Here is a 23,097-nt window from a genome sequence, read left to right on the forward strand (position 1 = left end):
AGTCGCCCCTGATTGTTCAGTACTTTTACTTTGACTCCGGAACGAAACGTACTCATTTCGAACGATTTTCTTTGGTTGAATTTTGACGAGAACAAGTTTCTAGTCGTTGCAGCTGTCAACTGTCTGACTTTTGGGCCCTTAAACTATCCAGCTTTTTACGCACCATATTGGCGGTGGTTATAATGTGCGTTCGTATAATGCGAACCTCTCTGCTTACGTCAGTTTCGAGATTTCTGAGGTATTGGCGTGTTCGTAATATGCGAACCTATCTGCTTACGTCAGTTTTGGGATTTCTGAGGTATTGGCAACACAAATGTTGCCAGATTTATTTCTCTTTTGATAAAATACGTGAAGACTTCAATTTGACGTGAGCAGAATTGTCAATTTTTTTAAGAGATTTTAACCGTGATGGTTATTGCTCCCTAAGAGTTGTCAGAAGGGGTAGATGATTTAATAAGAACTTTGCATTTTAGCGTCCACCATTATGGCGCGTAAAAACTGGATACCAGTTTTTATATATCATTTGAAAAAGCCGCATTTTCTGAGCAAAACGTGATTTTAAAAAATGTTTATCGTTTTCCTTAAGTTTTTAAATGAAGAATAAAAAACTGCTCGAAATGTCTTAAATGACACTTAAGGTATTTCGAGCAGTTCGTTATTCTTCATTTTAAAATCGAAGGACAACGATAAACATTTTTTAAAATCACGTTTTGCTCGGAAACGTGCACCCTTTCACCTGATATATAAAAATCAGAAAACCGTGTAAAACTTCAGGACTCAATTCTAAACAGTTTAAGTGTGCTGCATGTTTAAGGTATCTACTAACGCCTGATGAATCAAAGTTGTAAAATTGGATCGTCCGAGAAATACTTTAAAGAAATAAATGAGTGTTTTGGCATATTTTGAAGTGCAAATCTCAAACTACGTGTTTTATTTATCGGTACCTCAAAAAAAGAAAACACCTCATATAAACTTTGTACCGGAAAAAGTTGTTCTGATTTTCATCCCCGACCAAATGGTAACCCTACTCATGGATGATGAGACTTACGTTAAGGCGGACTTCCGGCAGCTTCCGGGGCGACTGTTCTTCACTACCCAGCATAAGTTTGATGTTCCGGAGTAAACAAACAAGCAGAAACTTTTAAAGTTTTCAAAGAAATACCAAGATTGATGATGATTTCGCAATAATTTGCTCATATGGCAAAAGGAGTGCGTCGTTCGTGACTACCGGGACTGTAAACTCAGCCCGTATATTCATCTCAATCAACATGTAAACACAATTAAAAACAGGAAAACGCATATTTTCTTCTTGAACCAATCTGCTAATCCATGGAATGGATTCTTCTTAGTTCACTTTAGATTTCTAATTAAGTATAAACCTCAAAAACTCATTTAAAAGCTCTAAATTTGATATAATAGTCAGGCATCTGCACTCGAAAACTCATTTATTTCAATCATCTACCTCATAAAACAAAATCCGCGCATTGTTCTGTACGACTACAATGGGACTCGTTCAGCAGCCAACCAAAGTTTTTCTCATCACTAGCGGACCATTTTTTATTTTAATCTTTAAACAAAATCACTCACTACACTAAGAATACTTTAATCTTTGAAACGTTCACCAAAAACCAACTTGAATTAGCAGAAATATATGAGATGAATTTCTACAATTCCTATATTTCAACTGTATGTATTTTCATCTGTTTTCACTGCCTTGAAGAAAATAATAAGTTGCCAAATCGGTTTCTGTTAATACGAACAAATCATTACTGAAAATGTTGAATTATTCCGACATAATTGATATAAATGGACAGCACTGCCGTGGTTACCTAGGTTACCATATTTGCACGTAAACAACTACAGCGGATATCTAGGTAACCTACTACGACGGGCTGCGGCTACGTTCATTCATGATAATGTGATTCATTCATGATTAACAGTGCATTGCAGTGTGATGAATATGGGGGCGTCGTGAGATGAATAATTGAGCAGTGATTCATGTTTTGAGGTGGATATGGAAGCGTTGTGCAAAATGGTTTGTTTTACAAAATTCAGGATAAATCTAGCTAAGTTTACTAAATATACAATACTGAACGATTCTATAAGAGCACGTAAGCGTATTTTGTTCAATTGTTCAATGATTTCATGAAAATATGTTGTTTAATCAGTGCATTCTTCGTGAATATCGGCTTAATGAGATGAATAATGGAGCAGTTCCCCTAGATCTATTGTAAACCAGCAAGTAACCGGCAGGTTCATTCATAATCTGCCGCCGGTATTTTTTACAGGTAAATTTTCTTTTGTCGGATACCATCCGTCCTGATTTAGCAGGACATGTCCTGATTTTAAGTCCCTTTTTGACGTCCTGATTTATTTTTTATTTTGTAGCATTTGTCCTGATTTTATAATATGCATAATATGCAGAATTTTTCAAAATCAATAATTTTTTTTGATTCCAGAACACAACGGTCACTACGGACGATTTTTTTTCAACACTTTTCTTTACTCTAAACACCCAAAAAATCACATATTTTTATTTTTAGACTTTATAATATTGGATCGTTTGAGAAGAAAGTTGAACAAGTAAAGAAGCATTTTAGTGTTTTTGAAGTGCAAATCACGTTTAACGTGGTGTATTAATCTAAACTTCGAAGAACAGCTTAGCTCAAATTTGTACCGAAAAAAGGTGTCCTGATTTCTAACTTCGACCAGATGGTATCCCTTAGTGCATGTAGGGCAACAGCCATTTTTATTACAAAGTTGCGACAGCTGCACGGGCTGCAAACTCCTGTTTTTTTTTCGATCATTTCAACGACGGGAAAATACCGTTCAACACAGAGAAATCTTTGAATAAATAACAATCGAAAAAACTAGTCAAAATTGTAGCGATCCAGGCACCATTTGAGTGCTGAGGAAAATTCCCTGCAAAACAGACTGCTTTAAACTGGATTGGAAACTTTAAATGATTATCGTTAAAGTTTACTAAATCAGTTTTAAATTCTGAAAATAAGTGCTGATAGAGAAATCGATAGCGCATAAATTAATTGTCTTATGTTTATTTTTCAGCTTATACATTTTGAGTATTTCGTCTCAATACACAACAGACTGCATAAGCTGCTTGAAATAGGTTCCCTACTTTAGTTATGATATCACTGATACTTTAGAAGCGCTCTAACAAGTTGTCTATTTATGACCAAAAATAAGCGTCTCATTCCCACAGTACAACAAGCTGTCATGCTGCGGCTGCGTTCTGCTGTTTTCATTCTGCTAGCTAATCAAAATAAATTTACGTAGTCGTGAGTTTGCACAGGAATAGAAAAAGAAGTTAAATGTAAATATTCGAGCAAGAAAAGCATATTTTTCCATTAATTTTTCCTGAAATTTGTCGAGCTTCGGCTGAATTTGTACTGCCAGTCCAGCACATTGTCGGGAAAACATGGGCAACGCGGGCAGTAATCTTCCCCGTGAGCGCCATAAGTCAGGTTCGCACGATCCAATTCCGGGGTCTCCGCTCAAGGACGGGCAGGCTTTTGTGTTCGACAAAAAGCCGGATCCGAACCATCGGTTGGTTTTTCAGCGAAGCGAGGAAGAGGCCGAACCTTATTATTCAAAATCGGTTCCTGAGCCGGAGTTTCTGCGGGAGCATCGCAAGCGTTCCAATACTGTATCGGATGATTCGGCACTGCAGTCGGAAGATGACGGGAAAGATGACCAAAAGGCGGCTTTGCCGACCGTTTTCAAGTGGGAAGGTGGAGGTAAGCAGGTTTACATCAGTGGAACGTTCTCTGAGTGGAAAGCTCTGCCGATGGTTAAGAGTCATGGAGATTTTGTGACGATCATCGATCTTCCGGAAGGCGACCATCAGTACAAGTTTTGCGTCGATGGCGAGTGGAAACATGATCCTCGACTGGTAAAAGATAAGAGGTTTTTATGTTTGCAATGCAATAATCTGCTTTCTACTCAATTAAAGAAAAATATTGAAAACGATGTAGGCACCAAAAACAACTTGGTATCCGTTCGGCAGTCCGATTTTGAAGTGTTCCAAGCACTTGCCAAGGACAGCGAAGATACTGGTAAGGACGAAACCAAAGAGTACAGCCAAGATATACCGACAAGCAAGCCGTGGGGAAAGGAGTCGGGACCACCGGTGCTTCCGCCGCATCTTCTGCAGGTTATCCTCAACAAGGATACACCGTTATCGGTGAGTGGCCAATAGCTCATTTCGCCTACTGCTTTTACAAAAAGTCTTGGTTCTTCTTTACAGTGTGAGCCAACCCTGCTACCGGAACCAAATCATGTTATGCTGAACCACTTGTACGCGCTATCAATTAAGGATGGGGTGATGGTCTTGAGTGCAACCCATCGCTACCGCAAGAAGTACGTTACCACACTGTTGTACAAACCTATCTAACGAGTGTCAAGATTGTAATATTTTAACTCTCAAGCTACTTGTTCTGCCCCAAACATTTTTGGGGTACGGTTTTTATCCTGTTGTATCTTTTGTGCGCGTTTTCATGTCGCTTTACTAAATGATTCGGTTTGGCTTATTTTAAACCGACCGTATGTATGTATGTATCGTATTGAAGTAGAGTGTAGGTACAGTTTTACAATGAATCAGATTATTTGTTGTAAATTGAATAAAGCAAGTCAGAGTCGAGTGACGAAAATAGCTCTGATTCGGATGCAATTCGAAACCGCATGGGACTCATGTTAGTTATAACTACAAATTTGAGATAGTTTGAATAAAATGTTTTTCCTTCATTTAAGGGATTTCATTCGTTCAGGGCTGTACAATTTTACTGGTGAAAAAATCTGCGCACAAATCATCATACATTGAACGCCGCGCTTGGTCAGTGCCAGCGCTGTCGGAATCGACGTCCATTTTGGATTCATCATCACTAGATTTAAGCGGATCATCCATCAGTAATCGGAGATCCAGAAGGCGGAGAGCTTTTTCTGCAAACACAAATCGCCTCATAACATAAAAAATCTACCTTGAAATGTAGAAAAAAGATCTACTTACTATGCACTGCTTGAAAGCGAAAGTCCTTCTGGTGCTGCACCAGCCAGTCATAAGTCGCTTGAAGCCTGCTTTGTATCGGGTAGCCACCAATCAACAGAATATCGTTTCGGTAGGCAATTCGAAACAGATCAACTAACAACGTTGTGCCGTGTTGCGTAATCTGCACCATTGTGTTGAACTCTGCAAAAAATTCGGATAGAGAACTAGCAGAGTACCAAGATAAAGCACATGTTAAAGCTACTAACCGATACTCAATGGATGTTCCAACCAACAGCGAAGTAGCTGATGGAATAGAACAACAAAGGAGTTGGTAATTCGAACATGGCACTGGCAGAATAACGGCGCACTTCGCGATTCTCGATTAAACAGTGGCTTACGGAAATGGTTAACCCACCGAACCTGACGTGCCAGAGAGTTTCGGAGAAAGTAGACGGTATTGCGAGTGCTTTCTACCATCCGATGAATTTCCGTTGTGTCGAGCGTTCGGTTTTGGGGTACCGAAATTTCCAGCAAGGTGGCATAGATCTGAAGAACACATGAATCTGTGCGAAAACGAGGAATTAATTGAGTAACAGTAATCGGTTTCCAATGAACAAACCTTTCGTAAACTGAAACATTCTGAACGATCTGTTCCATGAAAAACATTCAGGTTTACTCCGCCAGCAAATGTAACTGACCAGATCGATTGATTGTTCGCAGGAAGATATTCGATAAAGAGCTTCCGATAGATGGGTTACTATGAGAGCACTATCCGGTCGACAATATACAATAGATTTGAACAAATCGATAACTCGTGATCCTCTGGAAATCATAAAAAAACAGATTTTGAAATCATGCAAGAACAAATTTGAAGTATACCAAACTCACCGTTCCTGTAAACACTCCAGATGATGGCTAAGACTACACAAAAGGGCAGACGATGCCGCAATCATTCCGAGATGGTCATACAGTTCGGTCTACAATATAAAGAATGAATTTATAATACGTCCCAATACCGAACTATTGCTGAAGGCAGCTGAAACCTACGGCATAGCTAATTTTGTTCAACGATTTGCTCAGCACGTTTATACAACTCTCCTGCTGTCCCACTCGTTGTACTAATCGCACAGCCAGCGAGGGAACGAACTGACAAAGTAACGCTAAAGCCGCAAGAAATCTTCTCGGAATGATCGCTTTTTCGTTTAAAGAAAGAGGCTCTCGCTGGCAGATGTTCGCTTTACCTTCTAAACGGAACTTTTTACTGTTCTTGGAGAGGAAATCGAAGGCAACTTTCGCACCCATATGTATTTCCTTCACTTGCACCAACTGAAGTCGTTCGCAGTAGCGATAGATTTCCAGCAGGGCTTGATTAGCTATGCTGGTTGCTGAAAGTATTGTATCATCTTGAAGTGGTCCATTTCCGCTAACCATTACGGATAGGAAGGCCTGCATTTGACCCAAATGTTTGGACAAAATCGCATCGCCTCTAGAGAACTCCGATATCGCATTGTTGACTGTTGTACTTTCGGCAGAAATGTCGAACATTTTTGGATCAATCGTGATGTTTGCTTCGGCAACTGATCCGTCGAATATTCGCTGCCGTCGGTTGTGTATGATGAAATCTGCTACTGTTACTGAAGCACCGCTAGTCGCAGTTTTATCCATCAACCGGAAAGGATGGCTCTTTCGTTTGGACCGCATACTCATCATTTCGACATTTTTAAAGTCCAGTTCCGTTTTCTGAACGAGTATTACTTTTTCTAAACTTTTCATTTTCGCAACCAACTCCTGCTTAATCGTTTCACTTTCCTTCATCTTCTCCAAACGCAGTTGCTCGTTTTGACTCTTGATATTCTTCAGTTCGTAACGCAACATGGAAACCTCTCCATCTCGAATTTGAATGCGCTCCAGGACGTCGTTGTAATCCGTCTGGAGTTTTTCGGTCTTTTTGCTAGCCATTTCCAGCTGGTTGGTGAGGAACCTAATCTGTAGGTCTTTACCATGATCCTCTTGTTTGATTTCGCGGTCCGTTTGTGTTAGCGGTTGCTGCGTTTGCAGTCGGCCGTTGAAAACTTTTCTGGTACCAACATCTCTGGAAATGGGTTGTTTCGGTTTAAAGACCGTTGTGGTTTTAATTTCCTCATTTGCTGCTTCTTGTGAAGTTTTTTTCACTGGAGAAGTTTTTAGGCCGTTCTGTTGGTCTGCTCCAATTTTCTCCCCACTGCCACTACTCTGCAAACCGGCCAAATTGAAGACTTCGTCGAATTCATTATTGAAAAACTCATCAATGTGCTTTTCGATGTTATCGTAGTTTTCGTCGAATTGCTCGCTAAACACGTCGTCGTCATCATCTTCGAGCAGATTGATTACCGCAATGGGAGCTTGATTTTCTCGAGAGGGGCCCGGTATTGCGACTGGCGGAGGCATCAGTTCACATGAGTCCTGTTTTTTAGTCGCGGCTTGAGTACTACATGGAAGGGCTGCCTTTTCAAACCTTCCAAATGTTACGTCCCCGGATTGGGACTGGTGAAACAGTTCAACTTCCTCGACGGCTTGTGAAGCCAAAACGATGAATTCGTCATCCTCGTCGCCCCACAAAACATCGGTTGAGGAAGATTTTGCGATCGCCGTTGGTGTCTTCAATTTTACCTGTGCTGTCTCTTGCTGTTTTCGTTGGTTATACTGTTGGCTAGAAATCGTTTCGATATCTAACCGTGCTTTTTTGTAGGAAGTTGAAGGTTGTTTCAGCTGAAAATTTCCAAATCGCTTTGACGACATTATGTTGAGTGATGTTTCTCTTTTTACACAGAACGTATTATACACATTATTTATAATTGGCCAGTAACTTAAAACAGTGCTAACTAAAGACGAAACTAAACATTACTGGTTTTTCTGAAATAATCGACACACGAATAAACTATTAAACATAGTTTCGAATTAGCAAAACTGTGGTGGAATGTTTCCTACCCGCTGAGAACCACATGTAAACAAATCAACGTTTGCGGCTTTGCTAATTTTGTCAAACGGTGACAGATTGCGTTGGGCGCAAAGACCAACAATGCCCACCGCATTGTGCCTACTCGACTAGCACGAACTGGCAAAATGGCATAACTTCTAGTATACAAGAGATCAAAAAGTGATCAAAATCAAATGCGAACAAATATTAAAATGCGATCTGAGATCAAATCCATCAAATCGAGCTATCAGCATCCCCAGTCAAAATGGCGACTTTGATTTAGTCTCTGTATTTATAACTATCCAAATCTAAGTCAATCAAACAAAAAAGTCAACACTACATTTACGGCTATTGCAATCAGGTATCGCAAATTTCCGCTGAAACGCGGATTACAGACAACTTGCAAGAAAAATGCAGACAACTTGTAGTCAGATTTAGATATAGATACGATTAACGAAGGTATTCTGTCGCGTTCGTTTTGGTTGACTGGTATAAAAAATTCTGACGTGCACACTTTCTGCATTTTGCTTGCAAGCTGTCTGTAATTCGCGTTTCAGATGCAATCAGCAATATAATAGACCATTTTACGAACTAACTGGTGTCACGGATCCTGCTGATATTGATGCTGCTTTTATGTGCGTTATGTCCACGGTTCCGAGCTTTCTGTCAAAATTCCATTCATGAATTGAGTTCAGAAACGTCTCGTAAAATGTTCTATACACACTTAATTTTTTTTAAGAAGCGAAATATCTTTGACGTGGGACTACGTCTGTCTTCACTATACTGAGATACAAATTGTGAATACATGAGCATGTAACGTTTTGGGTTGGCGGAATAGAAGATTTCAAATGCGAATGCTCTTACACAACTGTACTGAATTCAATAATGAATATGTTGTGGGATAGCTAAAACATACAGGATTTCTATTAAATGATAATTATCACCACGATTTTCTTAGTATCATGCCGAAAATTACGAAAAACTTTCAAGGTCGAATTTTTTCATACAAATTTTATACGATTGGCGCATTTCCCTTACGATTCCAAGATTTCAAAGATGGTTCAATAAATATATATATAAAACAGCAACTACACCATAAAAAATGTCACGATTACTTTAAGTGTTTTTGCACTTGACTCAATTCCTCACATCACAGTGCAAGTTGAATTGATTTAGTGTTGATTTCTCGATGATTAACACTTTCCAATGAACTGATCTTGCATTGAAAACTGGTTAATGGCAATCACCATCGTATTATAATGAATATCTCTTGGATTATCACCACTGTTTGAATCAATTGAATTACAGCTGCAATTCCAATTGACAAATGTCAAAACCATAAATCGAAACAAAAGAGTGACGATGGCGAACGGAGCAAGCAGCACATTTACCCAGCGATCAAAAATTTATTTGAGCGTAAGTTTTATTGAATCTTTTTAATTAGAATTAAAATAAAACGACTCTTTTACAGATCCTGAAATAGATTGCATCGATACAGTGACAGGGATCATCTCTAGGATCATCTTGTTATTAAATTAAAAATATAAAATGAAATAAAAATGAAAAATCTTAAAAAAAAAGAAGTCTCTTGATTTTATTTTGAATTTATATGATTATCCAACTGCCCGACATTCCGTATCTCAAACATAAACATATCAGCAAAGATGAACATAACAACAGAAAATAAAGTGATGTGCTGTTGATTTCATCGTTCTTTGCATTAATATATTTCGAAAATTTTTCATTCAACTCTGAAATGTTAGGCAAGTAGTGCGAATTCAACTGCAAATCACTTTACTTCGACGTGGTTTTTATTCACAGTGTCGTTCCACGTCAAGTCTACGTTTGTGCACTTAGGCACATACCACAGAACAGATGCAACTTCGAACAAAACACTGTAGCAGATCGGTGCCCACGCTTTCGCAATCATTTTTCGTTTTTACTCTCAGTTAGAGCATATCATTTCAGTTGTTACAAAAATGTCCTATAAATATTGTGCGTGAATAGCCAGTACATTAAGAACAATTATAAATTAAACAGCGTTTTCACTACGCACACGATTGCTCCACCAGAAAAAAAAGCACAGCGTCCAAAATGTAAACAAAGTTACCACTAACTGTCAGAAAAGTGAGGTTAAAAAGATTCGGTGAGATGGTCTTCTGTTCGTCTTAGTACTTACACAGAAAAATAAAAATACCCAGATATGCGCATTTTTGAATCGGCCCTTCTGTGAGGGAAGGTACTTTTAGGTAAAAGTAATTTACCTACTTATGAGTACCTGCACGGAAGTCATCATTTACATAGGTAAAATTGAATAACTTGAAACATCAATATCAATATCAAAAACTCCATACAAATTTTTATCCAAAATTAGGTTGCGTTGTTTTGACCTATTTTAATGCGTATTATTTACCTAAACCAGTGAAAACATTCAGGTTTACGTAAATTTACGTTGTTTTACGTGTTCGCTTGGTAATATTTTCTTTGCGTGTATGCTAACCACTAAAATCGGCCATTGGCATCCCTATACCGAGTAACAGTGAATGATAATGAACTCATATTCTGGGCTGAAATTAATTTGTGCCCGCAGTCAGCAGTAAGATAAAGATGTATGAAAAGAAAAGGTGATATGCTATCTCGTTTACACATATGTTGAGATGTTAGCCCTTGAAACATGGCGCGATGCCATAGGCGTGACTAAAATAGTGGAAACCTAGGACAGGACGTGACAAGAGAAACCAAAAATCACCCAAGGTTCTGTCAAAGCGAAAGCCCTCTTTGATTGGTCGATTTTATTTAGCGCACTGTTAAATTTAGGTATTAATCGGTACGGTTGGCCGTGCTGCGAAAACTATTGATATTTCTCGTTTACACTGTTTCTGTTCACGAAGTAAACGAACTGCGTTTGGCTCACAAATTTTTCGAAACTTTTCATACACCGGACTGTGTTATATCTGTAAAAATCAACATTCAAAATAGTAATCATATTTTTGAAATTACGTATCATGAACAATAGCTGATTCAAGTTATGAAGAAGAAAAGGAATCCTGAAAGAGTTGAAATTATGACTAGTGCAACTAGCTCCAAAATAAATCTTTAGATCAATTCAAGATTCCATGAGCAATAAGTCATCAAACGAATTGATTATAAATAAATTCAGAACTTGAAAAAGTTTTTTTGGAAATTCTGGCAAGCGTCGTGCCGAAAAATCGAATTGTTTCATGAGAGCGATTTTGAAAGAAAAGAAGAATAATTAAGGCCCGAATACACACACGGCGTAATGACGCCTTCTCCATTCAAATCAGAAGGCATAATTGCGCCTTCCTTTGAGACGCCTTTCAACCAGAACCTTCTAGTAGTGAAGAAGGTGGTCGTTCACCGCCTTCGGCTGCGTACTTGACTGCCTTCCGTGTAGACGCATTGTGCCTTCCACACGGTCTCGTGTCGCCTTCTTTTGGCGAAGGCGCTGGCAACGCCGTGTTGTATCATTTTCCGCCTGCTGGTAATTCTAGAAGTGTGTTACCTTATTTTTTCTTCCAACAAACATTAACAAACATGAATTGGGTGGCATGACGACAAGAATTTGATTGCGACTTTCGTGTAGACGAGTGGAAGGTGGTAGATGCTAGAAGGCACATTAGAAGGTTTCAAAAAGGTACTGACAATTTTCATCAGGAAGGCGTTGTCACACCGTGTGTGTATTCGGGCCTTTAGAAGCCACTTGTCACGTCCTGTCCTAGATGGAAACTGCCTTAAAATTTCTTTCTGTGTAGGGATGTATAATCAAAGCACGCAGCCTTTTGTCGTAGGATGTTTTGACGGTTTTTTGACATTCTGCTGATTGTGTGCTGTTCGATTATCATGGTGTTTGTGCAATCGGCAAGCATTCAACCATCAAATCAAAGCTTTGCGGCAGAGAGCAAAACAAGAGTTCTGATTTCCGTTCAACGTTTTTCTCAGGTTAATCGTAATAGTTAGTGCAATTTTAGAGTGCTTTAATCAGACTACTTTGTAGAAACGTTCCTTCAATGTGTCACACGTGGGGACAGTTGTTAAGATGAAAGTTACAGTGAAAAGTAAGCAAAAAATCTATAAATAGCCCTTGACAGCGTCTTACGATCCGAACCGAATGGGCAAGCAAGGGGCAAGTTGTTTTGATTGGCAGAAGTGCTTGACTTCATGTTGGTGGTCTGTAGCAAAGGGCTGAGTTTTTTTTTCTGTTGGGGAAATCCTGGGTGGAGAGAAGGGACTGAAAGAACGGGCATATTCTCTGGGTATTGATTTTTGCTCCAATTTCTGTCACCATTTCATACATCTGAGCAGGGGATTAGTTTTCATCCGGGTAAAATCTGTTTGCTTGCCCATTCGGATAATGTCGTGTGTTTCTTTTATCTGATAATGTGTCATTGAATGAATCAGTATACTTACAAAGTTTTGATATTCTGTTTGGTTTATTGCCAGGTTGGATGGGAGTTGCCGTCTGGAAATGGCTCGCCAACGATGACAATTGCGGAATCTGTCGGATGGCCTTTGAGGGCTGCTGTCCGGATTGTTCACTGCCAGGAGATGATTGTCCCCTTGTTTGGGGAGCCTGTTCGCATTGCTTCCACATGCATTGCATCGTGAAATGGCTCAATTCGCAGGCCAACCAGCAGTGTCCGATGTGTCGCCAAACTTGGAAGTTCAATGAAAAGTAAAAAGTACTAGGCCTGGCAGGGCAGCAAGAACGAACGGTGGTGCATTTCGGTAGGAGCTAAATGTTTTTTGCACGATTTATTTGGAAGGATAAACTATTCGAACAGCACTTTTGCCTTGAGAGTAATAGTGGATTAAGTGGTACGGGGCAGAAATATACATTGAGTCAGAGAAAAGAAGCGTGAAACTGTGGTTTATTTGGCCGTGGGTGGATCAACTTGGTCGATCGGTTGTTTTGTAGATCAATACAAGCGAGGTGCTAGTGCGTTTTTTGTTACTGCTAACTAAAGTTCTGTGGCGATACTTGCTTTTCCAGTATGAAATTTAGTGCTGAGTGAGTTTCGGATTGTTTGAATAAACTGAATATGTGACAAAATTAATAGTGAAAACTGCATACCGAGTTCAACGGAATTGTTCGACACAAAAATGTAAGTGCAATGTTTATTTTCGTAAATCGTTACATTTATGCTTTGAATTGTTCGTCCTCTGCATATCGCACACCAATCTGTCTTCTAAGCGCGTCCTCAATTCGAGCAATTCTCAAGCTCTCACTGTGTGGTATAGATTCGGACTCCAATTTTCCTGCTAAAATGTGTTGACGGGTTGCTTCCGCTTCGTAACGCAAATTGCAAGAATTTGGGAAGTTAAAATCATATCTAGCCTTCGGTAGCGGAAACTCTACCAACGATCCATCGATGTCAGTTAGTGAAACGCAGCTCCAAAAATCGTGCAACTAAATGATGGGAGAAACTATTACCTTACCGTACAGGCATTTTAAATTTGTACTTACTATTATCGTTCCTTTCGTGCCTCGAATTACTGCTTTATTGTTCAGCAATCCAAGCGCACTTGTTTTGATACGAGCAACGCCACCTTTTGGAAAATCCAAAGTTGCTTCCATAGCCACATCTACACCATCGTCGTTGAGTTGACCTTTCGCTGTGATTTTCACTGGATAATCTCGGAAAACCCACAGACTAACCTGAATCGTATAAACACCTAAATCCAGTATAGTTCCACCGCCTAAAGCGTTCAGTTTACATCTCTCTATACCAGCCAGCGGATAACCGAACTCTGCCTCTACCTCGGTGATGTCGCCCAGTTCCCCAGAATCGATACGTTTCTTTAAATGAATGTATGCCGGAAAGAATCGCGACCATATGGCTTCCATGAAGAACAGCTTTTTCTCCTTCGCGTGATTCAGCAGCTGCTTGGCTTGACCTTCGTTTACGCACAGCGGTTTCTCGCACAGAACGTGCTTGCCATAGTCCAGCATCATCTTTCCGAGCTCAAAGTGCTTTATAACGATCGCTCCAATGTAGACCACGTCTGTTAGCGAGTGAGATGTTTTTTTTCTCGTGTTAATAGTAATTTGACTAACTTACCCACTGTAGGATCCTTGCCGAGCGCATCGTATCCTTCGTAGAACTTCTCGATATCGTGCTTTTTAGCAAACTTTTCGGCATCTTCGAGTTTTCGTGCGGCAACGGCCACCACCTGGTGATCTTCCTTGGGAAGCGTGGCCAATGCGGTGACAAAGTCGTGTGAAATTAGACCCACACTAGCGATTCCCCAGCGAAGCGGCGCCATCTTGTTGCTTATTCTCTTGCGCGAAGAACCAAACCGAACAACAATCGTAATCGAATGTCTCAGAACGAATGACCGGTTGGCTTATGCTGCTATGGTAATTAAATATAGCTTTCTTATCACTTTCTGCGGGGCTTTCTGCTGGTGAAATTCTGTTGTGTCCACCTGTTTGGAGATAACGTTCACTGCCCGTTGGTGGTGGTATAGTATTAAGTAATCGTGCTTGAATGACAAGAGGTTTTTTTTGATGGAATAGGTAGCTGGAATATTAGTACGCAGGTTTATAATAAGACTCAGCAAAAATAGTCGCTTGTAATCACATGTGGAAATTCGATGATTTGCTGTTTTTGGTTGTGGTGCATACCGAGTTTAACCGAATTTTTCGTCACCCAAATGTACGGAGTTTTCAAGGGGAGGAATGCTCATCAACTCTTCCGGCCCGCCTCTAAACATGATGCTATGAGGAGCCAGGTGGTCTCCCACCGATTACCTGTAGATCTTTCACAAGTGAAAGTCGTCTGCAATAATTATCTCATATTAAAATATATTCCGCCCATTTTATCACAATGTTGCGAAAAGGTGAGAGGAATAGAGATAAGGAAGGCAATGGGTACTGGACCAAGTCCCCCCCCGGCTGGCGCTAAAAAGATGAGCGTGAGTGTGTGGTCGGGTTGTCAACCGGGACATCCGGAGGGCGAGACCGTGCGACATGTCATACTCAACAGTTTCCAATATCACCTTTTTGATTTTTAACTTTACTAAACCTTTCACAGATATCCTAAGTTAGTAGCTAGAAGCGAAACAATAATAGCTAACAGAGAAGAAACGAAATGGAAACACAAATGGTTAATGTGCGAGAAGGAACGCTGGTGGTCTGCAGAATCCCTGGCGATGGAAACTGCCTGTTCTCATCGCTAGCACACCAAATATGGCAATCACTACCGGCAACAGAGCTCAACAACTTTCACGCCCGCAGTCTCCGAGCACTAGTTGTAGAATATTATCGCTTGAAGGCAGGGGAACTCGAAGAGCAACTGACGGCACAAGCCCAAGTAATATTTCCAGAACTACACGGCACCATGTCAGCAGCCCAACTCATCGAACACTACATGCGCAACCTTGCAACACGTGGATTCTGGGGCGGAGAAGAGAGTATTAGAGCGGTGGCTGCCATTTTCGAGTATAACATTAGAGTATACTCAGAAAACGCAAGAATGACAACAATAGGAAAACCCGGAGCGCGAAACCAACAAGACCTGAGCATAGTTCACAGATCCAACGAATACGGTGCTTACAATCATTACGACAGCGTAATAAAATTGATTGAAAACGACGAACTTTCGAGAGTCAAACGTCGCCATAACCCAACACCCGGTTTTTCACCTCTTGCGCAGAACCCTTTTCCATTTCACCATCTACTAACCGAACGCCGAGGGCCAGCAGCAACAGACACACACGAAGTGACACAACATAGTGACATTCAGAGCACAACAGCATGTGCAGTTGATGTGTCGGAAACCATCACGATAGCGACTTGGAACGTCTCCGGATGCTCTCAAGAAAGCGACAGAGAGCTAGTTGATCAGACTCTGCGTGATAACAGAGTTGCGATAGCAAATTTACAGGTAACGCGATTAGTGACCTGCACAATTAAAACCACATCGTACCTGTGGTTTAATGTCAACAAGCCAGGCAACAACAACAGAATGGGCGGAGGAACAGCTATCGCGATTCAACGAGATTTGGTGCCAAGATACAAATTCCAACGGATATCTGACAACTCATGCGCCATATTTCTACCAATTTCTGGTGAACAACTTATAATAATCTTTGTTTACGCGAGATCGTCAAGAGAACAAGCTGACCCCGAATACAGTGTAATCCACGAGTTCCTCCGACGCTTATCCTCACATCAGCAGTCGAATATCGTAATGTTGGGTGACTTCAATGCGCACGTAGGTCATCGTGACCTGCTACCAGCTGAACGACCAAATGTCGGCAAATTCTTGTATCATCCCTGGAGTAACGCGAACGGGGATGGACTCAAAGACATCCTCCAGGCCTACAACTATAAACTTTGCAGTTCGTTTGGGCCATGCCATAGTGTCCTGCGCACATGTAGTCGGGGCGCAAACCAATCACAGATCGATCATGTGGTTATGCCAATCATACCTCGTTTCCAGCGGCCAAAGTGCAAAGCGGTGGAAGGAACAGCAGGGTTCTCTGACCAACGCATGCTGCTACTGACGATACGTCATCGTCAACCGAATGTAAGAACAGAAACCCCCCGTGCCACAGAAAGCGAATTCAACGTTACTACCAACGATGGAAGGGCCGGAAAAATTGGACAACCGAACTGCCGAGTCTCTCTTCTGACAACCGATCCTGCAGCAAAAGAACGCTACTCTAAAGTACTTACCAGGAAATTAGATATCCAAAATGACGGCACTGTGGGTAGCACAAACCAGTTTATCGAGTCTACCATAACCGCCATATTAGGGACTGCGTCAACCACGCTGAATGGATCCACGTCCCCATCAACTCCCAGAAGAAGGAAATGCGGTCGCGACGTTGAAACGGCTCAACGTGAGCTGCTAGCGAACAGAAACGATGCAGAACTAAAAAAAAAGTACCGAGATGCTCGAAAAAGGAAAAGCAAAGCGTACGAAAACCATCAGGAAGAGAAAGTTAAGTTGTTCTTCGAAAACATAGAAAACTTTCCAGTTTTAGAAAGACTCCGTTTAACATTTCGTTACTTGAAACGTCATCGCCGCAAAATCACGCAAGGTGCATCAACGTATATCCCAATCCAGAGGTGGGAGGAGAAACTACAATCCAGCGCAAGTCAAGAGGAAGTGGTATTGCTTCCAAAGCCGACTCCACCCCCAATTACCTCAGGCCCAACGTGGCATGACGTAGAACGCCTCAGCTTAACCCTACGTAACGGCACAGCTGCGGGTGTGGACGCGGTACGCCCGGAGTTACTGAGATATGGGCCCGAAAGTCTACATCGACGCATCCATGAAATTTTGGAGCAAATATGGCAACAAAATGAAGTGCCTCCTCGGCTATTAGAGACTGTCCAAATACCTATTCCCAAAAACCCTCGACCCAAAAACGCAGACGAGTATAGACGCATCACCCTCTGTTCCGTTATTTATAAGATATACGCCAGATACCTGCTGTAACAGCTTGAAATATGTCTTGGAGACGTTGGTGACGTACCAGTTTGCGTATCACAACAACAGGAGCGCCGAGGACCAAATATTCATCGTACGCCAAATGCTGGACGAGCGATGGCGCAAAGGTAGAACCACGTATATCGTTTCGCTGGACCTACGGCAATCATTCGATACCATCGATCTACGCGTGGTGCCAGAGACATTATCGAGGTTGAGCGTGCCCCCATACTTGATAAACAGAATCGTATCCGCATGTCGCACCGAACGTACCCCGCTCCAGTGGTTCGGGCAAAGAACTGAAACATACAATAAAGTAACAGGAATAAAGCAAGGATGCCCGCTGTCACCAAAATTATTTGTGTACCTTCTTGACCAAGCACTCCAAGCACTTGACTCCAAGCAACGACTAAAACAACTGATGCCGGAATTACAACTAGGCCAGACGCAGCGAATAAAATTATCATGCCTGCGAGTGTACGCAGACGATATATTATTAATCGTTACAGACCCTGCAAAGATTCCAAGACTACTCAACCTCATCGGCTTTTGCCTGAAGGAGCAAAACATTGACGCTCCAAGAAGTGAACGTTTTGGAAACTTTGAGCTGCGAGTGGTATCCAAGCTGAGATATTTAGAAGCATATATCACCAGCTCACTAAACAGACGGGAAACAGTATCCGATCGGGTTCTAAAAGCGCTTCGAGCGTACCAAGCTGTAGCGGGCTTCGTGAAAACCTGCCGACTTAGATGGGAAACATCACTCCGGATTTACCATGCAGTAATAAGTCCAATTATGCTGTACGCTTTGAGAGTGTCAACACTAACAAAGCACAATCGAGATCGGCTACGTGACAGTGACCGGACCCACTAAAACCCCTCCAGTCTCCAGCCCATAATACTCCCCGGGACCACCGCTAGGTATTGCTTCGGGGAGCGGCTTTTGTGCTCTGTGCACCCTCTTGGTTCTTTAGGTATCTTTGCTAACTTAGCTAACTAACCTGGAGACTGGCCGTTAGCTAACACTGGCGTGTCGGTGGTCAACCTGTCGCCTGTTTTGCAATTCTAAAACTATTTGAGAGGCGGCTGTACAAACCGCCCTCCAAATGTTTGAGTCTTTACACATCCTCCGAACTAGGTTGCCCGGAGTGGTGTCTGGCCCGCTCACTACCATCATGTCGCTCCGCGCATGCACAGAACGAGGGCACACGAAGAAGACATGCTCAGCAGTTTCTTCCGCATCCGCGCACTCGGGACACATGGGGGACCCCGCATGCCCGAATCTGTGTAGATACTGCCTGAAGCAACCATGACCTGACAGAATCTGTGTCAAGTGGAAGTTAACTTCTCCATGGCGCCTCCCGACCCATCCGGATACGTCCGGAATAAGTCGATGCGTCCTTCTACCCTCTACGGAATTGGACCATTCCTGCTGCCATCTGATCATCGAGAATGACCTTCTGGTGCCTCGTATACCCCTTGTGTCACGTTGATCGAAGCATTCTACGTCCTCCTTAATGGCTATGCTGATAGGCATCATGCCGGACAGGACGCAGATTGCGTCGTATGACACTGTACGGTACGCGCTCACAACCCTCAGGCACATGAGCCTGTAGGTACTTTCCAGTTTACGACGATGACTGTTGGTACCTAACGCTTTGGACCACGCTGGCCCACCATACCTAAGTATGGACGAAACCACTCTGGCAAGAAGTTTACGCTTGCTGCCATATACCGCTGAGCTATTGGACATCATTCGAGATAGTCCTGCAGCGGCCGTTAAAGCCCTCTTACAGGCATAGTCGACGTGACTCTTAAATGTGAGCTTATCGTCAACCATAACCCCCAAGTGCTTCAAGGAACGCCTTGAGGTAATGGTGCAGTCACCGACTCTAACCACCGCCTGTTGCTCTAATTTGCGGTTGTTCACAACCGTAACCTCCGTTTTATGGTGCGCTAACTCCAGTTTCCTAGAGTGCATCCAGTCTTCGACCTTGCGTATGCAGTGCGCGGCCGTCAACTCGACCTCTTCGATCGACTCGCCGTAGACCTCTAGCGTGATGTCGTCTGCGAAACCGACGATCACAACCCCTACAGGGAACTCTAGTTTCAACACCCCGTCATACATGACATTCCACAACACCGGGCCCAGGATGGAACCTTGCGGTACCCCTGCGGTGATTGGGACGCACTTCTGACCCTCCTCCGTGTTGTAAACTAGTACCCGATTCTGGAAATAATTTTCCAAAATCTTGTACAACGACACCGGTACGTGGATGCTCCTAAGCGCGAGCGCTATGGAGTCCCAACTGGCGCTATTGAATGCATTCTTCACGTCAAGCGTGACGATTGCGCAATAGCGAATGCCCCAACTCTTACGCTGGAGTGCTACCTCTGCCGTCTTGGTGACAGAGAGAATAGCATCCAGCGTGGATCTACCTTTCCGGAAGCCGAACTGGTTACTTGCCAGACCGTTTACACCCTCTGTGTACTTCACCAGTCTGTTGAGGGTAATCCTCTCAAGCACCTTGCCCGTAGTGTCCAGCAGACAGATAGGTCTGTATGCCGATGGGTCCCCTGGCGGTTTCCCAGCCTTCGGCAACAGCACCAATCTCTGTCGCTTCCACCTGTCCGGAAAGAGGCAGTCATCCAGGCACTTCTGCATGACTGCTCGAAATAGATCGGGGGCCACTTTCATGGCCGTCCTGATGGCCAAGTTCGGGATTCCATCCGGTCCCGGTGCCTTGCTTACCTTTAGGGAGTTGGCGATCACGATATGTATATATGTATATATATATATATATATATATATATATATATATATATATATATATATATATATATATATATATATATATATATATATATATATTTATATATATATATATATATATATATATATATATATATATATATATATATATATATATATATATATATATATATATATATATATATATATATATATATATATATATATATATATATATATATATATATATATATATATATATATATATATATATATATATATATATATATATATATATATATATATATATATATATATATATATATATATATATATATATATATATATATATATATATATATATATATATATATATATATATATATATATATATATATATATATATATATATATATATATATATATCTATATGACTGATAACATAATAAATTGTCCAATTTGTCATTCCATTTTAGCAAATTAAATATATCTTTTCTAACGTTTCACTTTCTGTCTTCTCCTATCCTCTAAGTAATGCATCTGAAACTAGCGGGACGGGTTAAAAGCCTGCGCCTGCTAGTGGAAGAAACCGGTGCGCTATACGGTCTAGCGCATATCTCAAGCCACCTGTAAATCTTGAGATAACGGATAGGCTTGTAGGTCCTCATCTAGCATGTAAATGTAGATTGGCGGACGCTTGTCTGCCAGGGTGTGGTCCGATGAATTACAATTACAATTACCCAAATGTACGGAGTTTTCAAAATCTCATTAAAGCACTGGTGATTATTCAAACTCGGCGGCTCGTCAATCTCAAGTCGGTCACCACAATGATTTAGCAACCCTCAAGAAAAAAAGCAATTTAAGAAGTTGACCAGTTTCAGAAACGACGTCAAAGGAATTCTCGTGAAATATATTGCTAACAGCTCCAGAAAACGTTAATATGTGACAATCACCATCAACAATGTCGTTGTTTCGCTACAACTGGACTCTGCAAGCGATATCACAGTAATTTCCAAATCAATGTAGCAACAATTAGGACACCCGAAGCTGACACCATCATCGATTGAAACATCCAGCGCATTCGGTGGACTCCTCGCTCTTATCGGCAAATTCTAATGTGAAGCCATCCTTGGTTAAGCGTCTCAAGCCTAACGTCAAGCCTGGTCGAAGCGACCAGTTCCTTTTAACACAATTTCGCTGGTCGTATCTTCAGTTGGAAGTAGACGATGAAGTAAAGAAACTTGTGTCACCATAAATACGCACCGAGGTCTCTTTAAATTCAACCGACTTGCATCAGGGATAGAATCAGCACCTGGGTCTTTCCAACGACTTGTTGACACATTGATTGCTGATATTCCCGGGATACGTTCGTTTCTCGACGATGCTATTATCTGCGTAAACAAGGCGCCATTCGACATGCTTCTTCAACATTTAGAGGAATATGGTTTTCACGTCATACTGGTGAAAGGCCACTATTTCCAAATCAAAATCTAGTATTTAGGCACATTATCGACACCAAAGGCATCCGTTCTGATCCAGAAAAGCTCGAAGTTAGCGCTTCTATTACGGCACCAATCAACACTCCTGAGGGTCTCTAATTTCAACGGCCGGTTTGATTGAAACATCATTGAGCTTCGCCTTCCTTTCAAACTACTCAAGAGGAGTATGAGGCGGCAGTGGAATATCGATTGAGCAATTCGAACTGTTGCTGACACATTACGATTCAAAATCACCAATTTCCCAATGGGCACTTGAAAGCAGTTCAGCACGCATCGAGATCCCTCACCCAGGCAGAGCAAGCCTAAGGGAGCTCATGCGCTAACCTTTGGCATAACAGAATTCCACAAGTACTTGTTGGGTCGACGATTCACTCTTCTTACTGATCGCAAGTCATTGTCGTCAATTTTTGGATCCATTATGCGTATTTCATTACGTACTTCAATCCCACTTCAGCGGTGAGTTGATGCAACTCAATTACGACTTCGGCGGTTCTGGGCTCAATCTGAGATCATTTTCTATTTCAGCCTTTTTTGACCTTTAAAACACTTCGGCAATTCTGAGAGATTTTGAGATCATTTTCTATTTTGGTCACATACTGAAACTCAAATCGATCACGTTTTGATTGACGGAAGCCACTTCTCGGATATTATCGACGTCCGAACATATCGTGGCGCAATCGTCGACCCTGCCCTCTATCCGCTGATGGTCAAAATGCGCCATAGACATTCGGTTGTCAACAACATTCGCTACCGGCGGCCGCCACGGTATGATCTGGAGCGACTTGCTGAAGTCGCTACTGAGTATGCGCAAAGCCTTGAGGTAGCGCTACCGGATAAGGGAGAGCTTACCGAAGCCCTTTTGAAGGACTGCTTAAGTACTGTGATAGCAGCGAAGGTACTATTGGATTCGTTGATAGGAGTCGACGTATTGGCTGATTCGACGAGGAGTATCAAACGATTTTAGACGAGTAAAATACAGTGTGGGCATTGATACTGCAGCAAAGGACCCGTCATAACGTGAGTTGATCAAACAGAAACGAAGACAGCAGACCCATCTTTTCCGGCACAAAAAGCGCAACCTGGAAAAGCTGGAGTGTAAGCTGTATCGTTCCCAAGAAACACGTAGATTCTACAAGAAACTAAACGCATCACGCAAACGAAATGTGCCGGGATAAATATGGAGGAATCTTGACGGATGAACGTGAGGTGATCGACAGGTGGAAGCAGCACTACAATGTGCACCTGAATGGCGCGAAGGATCAAGACGGTTGATGTCGCCAGTACAGCGGTTAAGGGATACATACAGCCCCCCTCGATAAGTGAAGTTAAAAATGCTATCAAGCAGCTCAAGAACAGAAAATCAGCAGGAAAAGATGGTATCGCAACGGAGCTTATCAAGCTGGGCCCGAATAGGTTGGCTTACTATC

The 23,097-nt window shown here is 41.8% G+C and overlaps 4 protein-coding genes across 5 annotated transcripts; 2 read left to right on the plus strand and 2 right to left on the minus strand.

Moving 5' to 3' along the window:
* The first annotated feature begins 3,253 nt into the window (after positions 1-3,253).
* On the plus strand, positions 3,254-4,761 carry LOC129731465 (5'-AMP-activated protein kinase subunit beta-1). Its single transcript, XM_055691479.1, has 3 exons — positions 3,254-3,910; positions 3,971-4,201; positions 4,265-4,761. The coding sequence occupies exons 1-3, from the start codon at positions 3,437-3,439 to the stop codon at positions 4,409-4,411; spliced, it is 852 nt and encodes a 283-aa protein (XP_055547454.1). The 5' UTR covers positions 3,254-3,436; the 3' UTR covers positions 4,412-4,761.
* Positions 4,762-4,770: 9 nt separating this feature from the next.
* On the minus strand, positions 4,771-8,080 carry LOC129731459 (ATR-interacting protein mus304). 2 transcript variants are annotated; one of them, XM_055691471.1, is made up of 7 exons: positions 7,970-8,080; positions 6,050-7,894; positions 5,891-5,979; positions 5,622-5,824; positions 5,269-5,565; positions 5,024-5,203; positions 4,771-4,956 (listed from the first exon to the last, which is right to left on the minus strand). In XM_055691471.1, the coding sequence occupies exons 2-7, from the start codon at positions 7,778-7,780 to the stop codon at positions 4,781-4,783; spliced, it is 2,676 nt and encodes an 891-aa protein (XP_055547446.1). In that variant the 5' UTR covers positions 7,781-7,894; positions 7,970-8,080; the 3' UTR covers positions 4,771-4,780. The 2 variants fall into 2 exon arrangements, with proteins under 2 accessions (XP_055547446.1, XP_055547445.1); XM_055691470.1 differs by having other exon boundaries at positions 6,050-7,998.
* A 3,761-nt stretch (positions 8,081-11,841) lies between these two features.
* LOC129731467 (anaphase-promoting complex subunit 11) lies at positions 11,842-13,075 on the plus strand. The gene is made up of 2 exons (XM_055691481.1): positions 11,842-12,034; positions 12,420-13,075. The coding sequence occupies exons 1-2, from the start codon at positions 12,016-12,018 to the stop codon at positions 12,653-12,655; spliced, it is 255 nt and encodes an 84-aa protein (XP_055547456.1). The 5' UTR covers positions 11,842-12,015; the 3' UTR covers positions 12,656-13,075.
* Positions 13,076-13,080: 5 nt separating this feature from the next.
* Positions 13,081-14,328, minus strand: LOC129731464 (trans-1,2-dihydrobenzene-1,2-diol dehydrogenase-like). The gene is made up of 3 exons (XM_055691478.1): positions 14,039-14,328; positions 13,444-13,982; positions 13,081-13,386 (listed from the first exon to the last, which is right to left on the minus strand). The coding sequence occupies exons 1-3, from the start codon at positions 14,241-14,243 to the stop codon at positions 13,117-13,119; spliced, it is 1,014 nt and encodes a 337-aa protein (XP_055547453.1). The 5' UTR covers positions 14,244-14,328; the 3' UTR covers positions 13,081-13,116.
* Between the last annotated feature and the right edge of the window lie 8,769 nt (positions 14,329-23,097).

Source organism: Wyeomyia smithii, chromosome 3 (genome assembly GCF_029784165.1).
Source record: "Wyeomyia smithii strain HCP4-BCI-WySm-NY-G18 chromosome 3, ASM2978416v1, whole genome shotgun sequence".
Classification (NCBI taxonomy): Eukaryota; Metazoa; Arthropoda; class Insecta; order Diptera; family Culicidae; genus Wyeomyia; species Wyeomyia smithii.